This window comes from Microtus oregoni, unplaced genomic scaffold (assembly GCF_018167655.1).
Source record: "Microtus oregoni isolate MIOR12 unplaced genomic scaffold, Mior012 000087F_ref0000451, whole genome shotgun sequence".
In the NCBI taxonomy this organism is placed as follows: Eukaryota; Metazoa; Chordata; class Mammalia; order Rodentia; family Cricetidae; genus Microtus; species Microtus oregoni.
The window spans coordinates 277,306-287,752 of NW_024544554.1; the positions used below are offsets into that span (position 1 = coordinate 277,306).

At 38.1% G+C, this 10,447-nt stretch overlaps 1 protein-coding gene across 1 annotated transcript; it reads left to right on the forward strand.

Moving 5' to 3' along the window:
* Positions 1-10,233, forward strand: LOC121442174 (protein-lysine methyltransferase METTL21E). The gene is made up of 4 exons (XM_041643603.1): positions 1-43; positions 6,416-6,582; positions 7,455-7,572; positions 9,830-10,233. The coding sequence occupies exons 1-4, from the start codon at positions 22-24 to the stop codon at positions 10,231-10,233; spliced, it is 711 nt and encodes a 236-aa protein (XP_041499537.1). The 5' UTR covers positions 1-21.
* Positions 10,234-10,447: the final 214 nt, after the last annotated feature.

The following is a 10,447-nucleotide window of genomic DNA, read 5'->3' on the forward strand; positions in this document are numbered from 1 at the left end:
TATTCACTAATTTAGCAGCTGATGGATCCAGAAACTGAAAAAGGTAAATATTTTGTTTCTTCTTTTAATTAGACTATTCTGTGTAGAAAAACCATTAATAGAATCTAAAAACTTATTTTTTCAGTCTTCATTAATACCTTAATGGGAAGTAGGGCTTATTAATTACATATTGTATCTTGGCTTGTGCTTACTAACCTAAAGTACCTCCAATAATGTTCAATGAATACTGTTAAACAGTAGTGCTCCTGATATAGTAGGGATAATTTTGACTGATAATAATAATTTAATCTGTATAAGATAAAAATATTTTATAGTTTTTCTTTGATCTGTAAAAAAATGACATTTAAAATAAGACGCTAGTCACCAAACACGTTGCTGTGGTTATTTTTAAAAAGTTTGAGGGAGAGCAAAATAGTTCTATATAAAAAGTAAAATTTTAGTGATGTTTGCATGAAAGTTGAGTTTAAGGCTACAAAGTATCTCCAACATGTATTTATCATCTTTTTGACTATTGATTGTAGGCAAAAGTACATAATGTAATTTGGCTTCTAGATGTAAGAATTTAAATTTGAATATTTGAAACTGGTCTACCATTTTTACAGTCTTGCATATGATGTATGACTTTGTTTAGGTTCCTAAATAGAATGATCTTTCATTGGGATAAAAGTTCTACTTCTTATATAGACTAGAAAAATTGCCATGTTTTTGTAAAGTAGTTTTAACCCAGATCAAATTGTCTTCCAATTTCTTTCTGTCCTTCTTATCTATATACACTGTAGGTGTTTTCAAACAACCATAGACCTGCTTCTTTCTTTGAGACACGCCAGGTTTAACAGTTGGCTCCTACAGAGGTGAGCATATCTGCAGGCAGACAGAGTTGGGTGCAAGTAGAGCTGGCAGCCTCCCTAGCTTAAATGCCAACACTTTGTAAACCTAAAGGTGCAAGTTGTAATCTCATAGAGAATCCACCCCTTCGTATAATTTGAATGCAGAGGTAATTTCTCTGTTTTAGGAATAGAATTTTGTCATTTTCATAGCCATTAGTAACAATTCTTGGTTTCAAAACTGCACATGATGGTTTGGCAAATTACAACTGAGGTGGAAGTAGTTCAAGATGAGTTTGAGGCAGGGTGCTAAAATATTTTACAATAGGAGAAGACATATCCCCTATTCATCTACGTAGCTAAACAAAAATGCAAACGTCTGTTTGGATTTAGAATGCTAAGGAGAAGTGTGTGCTGTTGTAGCCAAGAAGAAGACGTTTTGTTGGCAAGGTTTCCACCAAGTAGAAGAACATTGGGTTCTCAAGTACTGAAGGATGTTTATCTGTCCTGTCCTTTTTATACTTAGTACCGCGGGCTTGGAAAAGATGGACTAAGACCATAGTTAAATCCTCATATTTCAGTACTTCCAGGAAGATCTGAGAATAATAAGATATCACTTATTTATACACAGATTGAAATTAGAACTAGTATGAGAGCTAAAAGTTCATTCCTGTGTATGTCTAGGGATACACTGTAATTAACTCTAAAGCTTCGTCTACCCTAATTATTCTAAATACATCATGTTGCCTGCCCCATGCCACAGTCCTCAGAGCTATTAGTAGATGCAGCAGAATTTTGTAAGATGGCAGCTCCTGAGAATCTTCAGTTGTGGAGCAGACTACACATCCCCCACAGCGAATGTCTCATGATCCCAGTGCACAGTGATTCCCAAACCTGTTGATTTGGATTTATTGGAGATAAATGGTTGGAGTGGGAGATGAAGGAAGAACAGAAATAGGGAAAGCTTTCTGAGAGTAGAGGGAGATGGAGAGAGGGCAGGAAGATCTGTCAACTGTGTCAACTACAATATAGATCAAAGAAAGTCTCAAGTGGGCTGTTCCAGGATTCCTCGAGCAAAGTTGACTGTTAGAGATGGCAGTAAGAGTCGGGATGAAGGCAGCAGTCATAGTGGAGAACCCAACTAGGAAGCCTGCACTTTTGAAGTGGTGTATGTCACCCCTTGGGAACAGTAATTGGCGTTGAATAAAGACATCCAAAACCAAGTTTTGGAGACATCTGAGGTAGATTATATTGGTAAATTTAAGTGCTTTTTATTTGACACAAGGGTATTGGGGAATATTAGTTAAAGATGTGTTATATTGGTTTATGCTGTCGAATATTTGTTTAATGATGCAAAGATATATTGCATTTGTTTAACCCTGAAGCTGCGCTACTTTGCCTGTCTAAAACACCTGATTTGTCTAATAAAGAGCTTAATGACCAATAGCAAGGCAGGAGAAAGTATAGGTGGGGCTTGCTTGCAAATAGAATAAATAGAAGGAGAAAAAGAAGAGGGAGAGGAGAAAGGAGGAGAGGAGGACTCCAGGGGCAAGCCATCCAGCTACACAGCAAGTCATGGAGTAAGAAGAAAAAAGGAAAAGCCCAGAGGCAAAATGTAGACAGGACAATTTAAGTTTAAGAAAAACTGGCTACAAGTAAGCCAAGCTAAGGCCGGGCATTTGTAACAGAGAAATAAACATCCATGTAATTATTTGGGAGCTTGGTGGTGGGTCCCCAAAGAGCACAGTGTAAGAGTAATGAAAACAACACACAGGAAATTAGTTTATTTAGCATATGTTTATTTGGGTGGTTATTTTTAACCTTCAGTATGTGTTAATGGGTGATTCTCATATTATAATTCTATGTCTCCAGCTAGTGTAGCAAATATATTGCCCTAGACTGCAGCGCTGCACCCAAGCCTCATCTCAACCTTAGTCCTCGGGCCAATCTTGTGCAAGGATTCTCTGATTGCAAATGTCACTTCCTTTAGGTTGCTTCTCTTGATTCAGCCAACCCACCGGGGTACATCAGTACACTTCAGAGATGCCTCTTTTGTAATAATTATCAAATTTCATTGGTGTATATTTAATGCCTTTCCCTTTTTGATCCAAGCATCAATTTCTCAGTGCAATTTCCACTCTTTTTGTTTTTCACTTGTACTTTGACCAATCTCAATAAGAAAAGATTTTTTTCTCCTGTAAAAATACAAAATATAGTATCGTTTGGACTATTGGATTGAAACTAAGCAGACCAACAGACTGGATGGGAATATTTGTGGAGTCTTCTCAGAAGTCAGTTTCAGAAAAACAACAATAACAACAAAAATAACCTCTAAGATTTTGAGCTGTCAAAGCAGCAGAATTATATCTTTTATGCTAGTGTGTGACAATTTACTAATCCCAAAATACCTTTAACACATGGCATTCTCCTTTGAATAGAAGATTCAGTTGAATGACATTTTTCCTTCACTTAGTGAGGTGGTTTGTACATGACAGCCCTCAAATGGAAGCATTAATTCACTTGTCATAGCTATTAAAGTCAGTTTCTCTCTCTCTTTCTTTTTTTCTGTTTCTGTTCTCTGCCCCTGATGTGATATGTTCTTCTGTATATGTGTTGCTTTTATTTGTTAATGAATAAAGCTACTTTGGCCTATGGCAGGGCATAAGACAGCCAGGTTGGAAGGGATATATATTTAGAGAGAGTAGGTGGAGTCAAAGAGCCGCCGTGTAGCTGCCAAAGGACACAGATGCCCTGGAACCTTACTCATAGGCCACAGACTTGTGACAATACAAAATGATAGAAATGGGTTAATTTAAGATATAAGAGTTGGTCAGGAATGCACCTAAGCTGTTGGCCAAGCAGTGTTGTAATTAATATAGTTTCTTTGTGATTATTCGGGTCTGAGCAGTTGGGGAATGAACGAACAGTCTTTGTTTATGTGACCCTTTCTTCTGAAGGCTTCAGTCTAGCAACAGAGATGATTCACTGTTGAAATCTTCTCAAGAAAAGCCCCATTGGAATGTGGCAAAACTTGGCTTTCACTTCACACTTGAAATCCCTTTTGTTCTCAGGAGAACAAGAGCACCTGGTAGATTTTAATCCCTGTCAGCAAATATTAATAGCTGCAAAGTGGCACCGACGACTATTCTGTATGAAAGAGCTTCAAAATAGATAATCGCAGGATAACAAAGTAATTGCAAAACACTTCCTTCCTTAATTTTTAAATGACTTTGCTACTCCAGTTAGCCAGTGTGCCCTGGGGTGGCTGTTCCTGATTCTTGAGCACTGAGGTTGCAGGTGGACCACCATGCCTGAGCTTCCATGGCAATTTCTCCACTCTTGTTTCTCCCCTGCCTGTATTTTAATTTGCCTTGTATGATGGATAGAACTGTGCTCTTTTAGAGTCTTTAAGAAATCAGTAGTTATTATAGTTGTTTATTATAAACTCTCTTTGAAATCTTTATAATAGAAGATTCATGTGTGTTGTTGAAATTTCACTTCCCTATGGAAGTAAAGTTGCCACTTTCAAAAAGAAATGATCTTCTCTCTTTATTCAGAAAGACAAGGTGAAAAGTCAGAGACACATTTGCTATCACCCGCTTGTTAGACCTCCTCACTAAATATGGGCAACTAACCTTTAAAATAATGATAACATGAAAAGTCAGATACAGTAGACTCTATCAGCAAATATTTACCAGTAAAGCTTTGATATCAAAGACTGGAGATCTTAGAGAATCTCATAGGACTTGGTGTGCTCTAACATTTATTGATCCTTGGTGCCACAGGCGACTTGTCAAAGAAGTGTTACCTTTATGAGCAGTAAGGAGGCCCAAGAGGAGAGAGTCAGCTAAAAGTTCATGCAAGCAATTAATGTCTCTGCTTTTCCCTAAAGGATTTCTACAGTAAATGTTGACACTATTACTCCATCAGTCTCAGCAAACCAAGTGCATGTAGATGGAAGTTAAATTCAAATGAAACAGGGGGCTGGAGAGATGGCTCAGTGGTTAAGAGCACTGGCTGCTCTTCCAGAGGTCCTGAGTTCAATTCCCAGCAACCACATGGTGGCTCACAACCATCTGTGATGAGATCTGGCGCCCTCTTCTGGCATGCGGGCATACATGAAGGCAGAATGTTGTATGCATAATAAATAAATCTTTAAAAAAAAATTCAAATGAAACAAATTACCAGCATTATTTGTTTCCTGAATGTAAATACTTATGGCTGCTTAAGGACAGTTTCAGATCAATGTTTGGAAGGGCATCGCTCTTGCTGAAGAATACTCATTGTTCATCTTTCTGCTTTTTCTGCATCTCTGAGGGCCAGTGTTAATGGGAGGAGGAGAGTAGAGTGGTTGATGCTATGAGCCTATGGCTAGTACCAACATAACAACATAAAAACACATGACTATAAAATATTGTTAAATTAATTAAAGATCATTTTCAATACTTCAAAAAAAAACACATGACTATAAACAGTACAGGAGTATATTGTTGAGTAGAATTAAGTATCTTTGATTTTCTGAATAACCAGAGATCATAAAGTATAGGTATACTTTACCAAAGTATAATATATAATATATATATACATATATATATATATAATGTATAAAGTATACATTACCAGAACACTTGGAGTTGTACTGTGAAATTGCAATAGACTCAAGATCGTATATTTTCACCAATGTTTATTTTAATCCAGTTTATCGTGTGTTTTTGAAAACTCTTATCAATTATTTTGTGCTTTATTTAGTGTTTCAGAAATAGATGGTGGTGGTATCAACTTCAGTAAACATCAAAGAGATGGTGAGAGCCTGGCATATGAGGAGTTATGTTAAATTATGAAATATTTTTGTTCTTCTATTTCTTAAGTTGAGAAGTTAACTTAAGGAGTGTTAAGGGTATGCCACAGTCTAAGTGTGAAATGTGTAAAGGTCAGAGGACAACACGGAGTCAGCTCTTTCCTTCTACCTTATGGGTTCTAGAGACTGAGTTTGGGTCCTCAATTTGGCAGCAAGTTCCTTTACATACTGAGCCTTCTTGTCCCCATGGAGTATTTTTAAATAGTTTGCTAGTTTATTGCATCTAAAGTCAGTGAATATTCAACAATACCTTGAACTGAGAAGAGCTGTATTTCCATCAGAGTTTTCTTTTTGTAGGACTTAAAAATACTTTATTATTTTCAGTAAGCATGCAAAATAGTGGGTTCCTTTATGATGTCCTCATGCCTGCACAGTGTTCTACTCATCCCCACCCACACCACCTTTCCTTGGCTCCCTGCTCTGCACTTCTTTCCTTTCATATCCCCAAGCAGTCCCCCATCTATACTTTAAAATCTAGGCTCCACATATAAAATATAACAAAGTATTTGCTTTCCATTCTTCTTTTCCTCTTCCATTAGTCCGTCCTCCTTATATATAGTCCCCCTTATACATTTATATTGAAAAATCTTGGAAAATCTTGATTACATCTTAAATCTAGATTCTCGTGTGAGGAAAAGCATACGATATTTACCTTTTGGGTCTGGCTTGTTTCACTTAGCGAGATTAAAAACACTGCCCCTTTTTTTGGTTTTGTTTTGTTCTTTTCTTTCAGAGATCAGAGAAGGTGACGATGACAGGCAGGTGGTTGCAGAGATCATGGCAAGGAGTTTTATTCCAACTCAGATAACGACTGTTTCTTGGGAAGGCTTTCACTTCGCTGGTCATGAGATTCGGATTACGGAAGCCAAAGATTGTTATGGTGCTGTTGTCTGGCCCTCGGTATCATTTCTTAAGAGTTTGCTGCACCCCAGTTGCTTTCCGGGTTTTATTCATTATTTTATTTTACTTGTTAGAAAGAAACAGGCTGCAAGATTCTATTTTGTGATCTCACACAACACCAACATTTAGACATCACGTAATGGGAAATTGCTTCCACTGTTAAATTTGTTTCTGACTTTCTTGACATTTGTAGGCTCAGTAAAGATGTGGATGCCGTTAGCTTTTATGCTATGAGAGATGAAAAGAGTAAATGCTTTCATTTCTTGTTTATTGCCTCTGTTTTGAGTAAAGGCAGATTAAAGGATGTCTATTTGAGACTCACAACGAGGACACTCTCATAGGCCCCCTCTCCTTTACCAGTTATCTCATGAAGGGCAGCCGACCACTACTACTCCCCTCCCCACCTTCACACATTAATTGGAATCATCTGGTGTTGTTAGAACTTAGAAGACAGTTGGGCGATAGTGGTGCAAGCCTTTAATCCCAGCACTTAGGAGGCAGAGGCAGGTGGATCTCTGTGAGTTTGAGGCCAGCCTGATCTACAGAGTGAGTTCCAGGACAGCTGGGGCTGGTACACAGAGAAACCCTGTCTAGAAAAAAGAAAAAGAAGTTCGAAGAAGGTCAAATTTAAACAACCACACTCTGTTTTTACTCATTTCCGTTTTGATTTTCAACAAGGACTTTTTCTAGCTGGCCAAAATGATGGACTTATCAGAGGATGAAAATTTTCTGGAATGGTGTATGTTAGCATCCACAAATTTACTCATACCCAGATGTACACATTAGCAGATCATAATATCTGGCATATTGACCTAATAGAGTTTAATTTTACTAAAACTACTTCAAACATCCTTTCCTCTCAATTTCCATAGGCCCTTGTTCTCTGCTATTTCCTGGAAACACATGCCAAGCAATATAACATGGTTGATAAAAATGTGATTGAAATTGGAGCTGGGACAGGGCTTGTCTCCATTGTGGCAAGTTTACTTGGTAAGTAGATATTTCTTTATTGACTGGAGTTGGTCAGGAAACTAATGATCAAATACTAGTTATTTTTGCTTTCCAGTGTATTATGATCTGGGCTTATGTGAAACTCCTTAATTATATTTTTAAAAGATTCATTTATTTATTTTATGGATATGTGTGCTCTATCTTCATTATGACTTTATGCCAGAAGAGGGCATCAGATACCACTATTCATGGTTGTGAACCTCCATATGGTTGTTGGGAATTAAACTCAGATCCTCTGGAGGAGTAGCCAGTTCTCTTAACTTCTGAGCCATTTCTTTAGCCCCTCCTTAATTGTTTGAAACAGACTTCAGCAAGAAAATCTGCCACTTTACCATCCTTTTGCTGGTTTCTTTCCAGAATTTTCCTTGTAAGTAGTTTTAAATCTTCATGTGGAAGGAGCGCTTACAAGCCTAGGTAGGAGGTGAAATTAGTCGTCCTGCTAGATTCCTTTCAGGGATTTGGGAGCCCTATTCTTTTATGAACATGCACTTGTTAAAATAGGGACGTAGTATTAGAAATCACATGAAACTCACACCTCAGCTTTGATTTTTAGGGGTTTGTCCTTAGATTTTTTTTTTTATTTCCATTCTCATTTGGTCCTACATAAAAGGCTCAGAGTTTTTCTTTTTGACCCTTAATGATTATGTTTATTAGAGGGTTGGAGAAAAATGAAAATTCAAATCAACTTTTTTTTTAGGGTTGGAAGAATCAGGTCATTACTTAATACCATGATGCAGGCCCCTCCCTTCTGGTGTCTTACACATTTTTCTGTTTTCTGCACAGGATAAATCCTGTGCTTCAGCCAACTCTTGATAGAAGGAGGCTAATAGAATGTTGTTAGAGGGAGGGCTGCTTGTTGGTTCCCGACTGCTTAGCCCCAAAGTAATCACACAGAAACTGTATTAATTAAATCACTGCTTGACCCATTAGCTCTAGCTTCTTATTGGCTAAGTCTTACATATTAACTTAACCCATTTCTATTGATCTGTGTATCCTCACATGGCTGTGGCTTACCGGTTAAAGTTCTGGCATTACCCAGAGGGGTTACATGGCTTCTCTCTGACTCCGCCTCTTCTCCCAGCATTCAATTTAGTTTTTTCACCTAGCTAAGTTCTGCCCTGATAAAGGTCCAAAGGAGTTTCTTTATTAATTAACCAATGGTGTTGACAGCATACAGAGGAGAATTCCACATCAGTGGAATACTATTGTATCTAGAGACAAAGGATATTGGAATATTCCACTTTGTTCATGTACACCTCTCTTCATGCATTGACTTCTATATATAGAACTATATAACTATAGTTCTTTATATACCACCCAGTATCATATTTCAATGATGTTTATTAGTGGGTGATCTGCCTGTAAATCCTGGGTCATTTCTCCACCTAGATTTGCTTATCCAGATTATATTGGTGAAATCTAGGAGCTTCTTTGTGATTCTTGCACTAGTTAGGTTTCTGTTACAATGATAAACACCAGGGCCAGAAACAATGTGGGGAGGAAAGGGTTCATTTCATCTACGACTCTCAGGTCACATTTTATCACTAAGGGAAGTAAAGGCAGGAACTCCAGGCAGGAAACTGGATCAGGATATGATACAGAGACCATGGAGGAGTGCTGCTTTATTGGCTTGGTTATCATGGCTTGCTCAACCTGCTTTCTTATACAACTAAGTGCCACTTGCTCAATCTGCAGGGAGCTGGACCCTCCTACATCAATCATTAATCAAAAAAATGTCCCCACAGACTTGGCAGGGTAGTTTGATGGAACCATCTGTGTCAAGCTGATAGAAAACTAGCCAACATGGTTTTAAGTTTGTTGCTAATCTATGTTATTCACCAATTTAATTTCTTATTATTAATAATAATTTTATTCCATTAAACATGCAAAGGTTTGGGGCTCTCTTTAGAATGTACTTCTTTAGCCTTTATTGTTGACCTTGGATCATTGCAATGAAGTGCTCTTTTCTTGTTGTTATTCTTCTCCTAAATGGAGAACAACAATGATGAGCTAAACAAAAAACACAGGGGGTCAGCAAGATACAGAAACACCCCAAGATTCTGTTTTGCTCTTTTTTAAAAAGAGGGGCAGAAAAGTATATTAGTGTATATTCTGAAAAGCACTTATGTGCTGCCCACTCTTTTCTTTGAGTCTGGCAGTTGTGAAGAATCTCGGTGCATGCTGGTTGAAAGCTGACTGGTCTTATTCCACTTTTCCTACCTTCCCTTCTTCATAGGCGCTCGCGTGACTGCTACAGACTTACCTGAATTACTTGGAAACCTGCAATATAATATTTCCAGAAACACCAAAATGAAATGCAAGCATTTGCCCCAGGTTAAGGAGCTGTCCTGGGGAGTGGCATTAGACAGGGACTTCCCCAGGTCTGCCACTAACTTTGACTACATCCTGGCAGCCGATGTCGTCTATGCCCATCCTTTCCTGGAGGAGCTTCTCCTGACCTTTGATCATCTCTGCAGAGAAAGCACCATCATCCTCTGGGCCATGAGATTCAGGCTGGAGAAGGAAAATAGATTTGTAGATAGATTTAAGGAACTGTTCGACCTCGAGGAACTCTCTAGTTTCCCTAGCCTGAATATTAAGTTGTACAAAGCTATGAAGAAGAATCGGAGGAGTGCATAGTGTGTACGGTCTGTGAATTAGGGCATGGGTATGCCAAGGTAGTTTCTAGTAGATCCTTGCTTTAAAGAAAACACACACGTGCACACACACCACTATAAGAATACAAGTTAAGTCTAAACTTGCCTTATTATAGGCAAGGAATTTTACACACACACACAGTAGGTGCATCTATAGAACCAAGACAACTTGTTCCCAAGTCTATCTGCTCAGCACT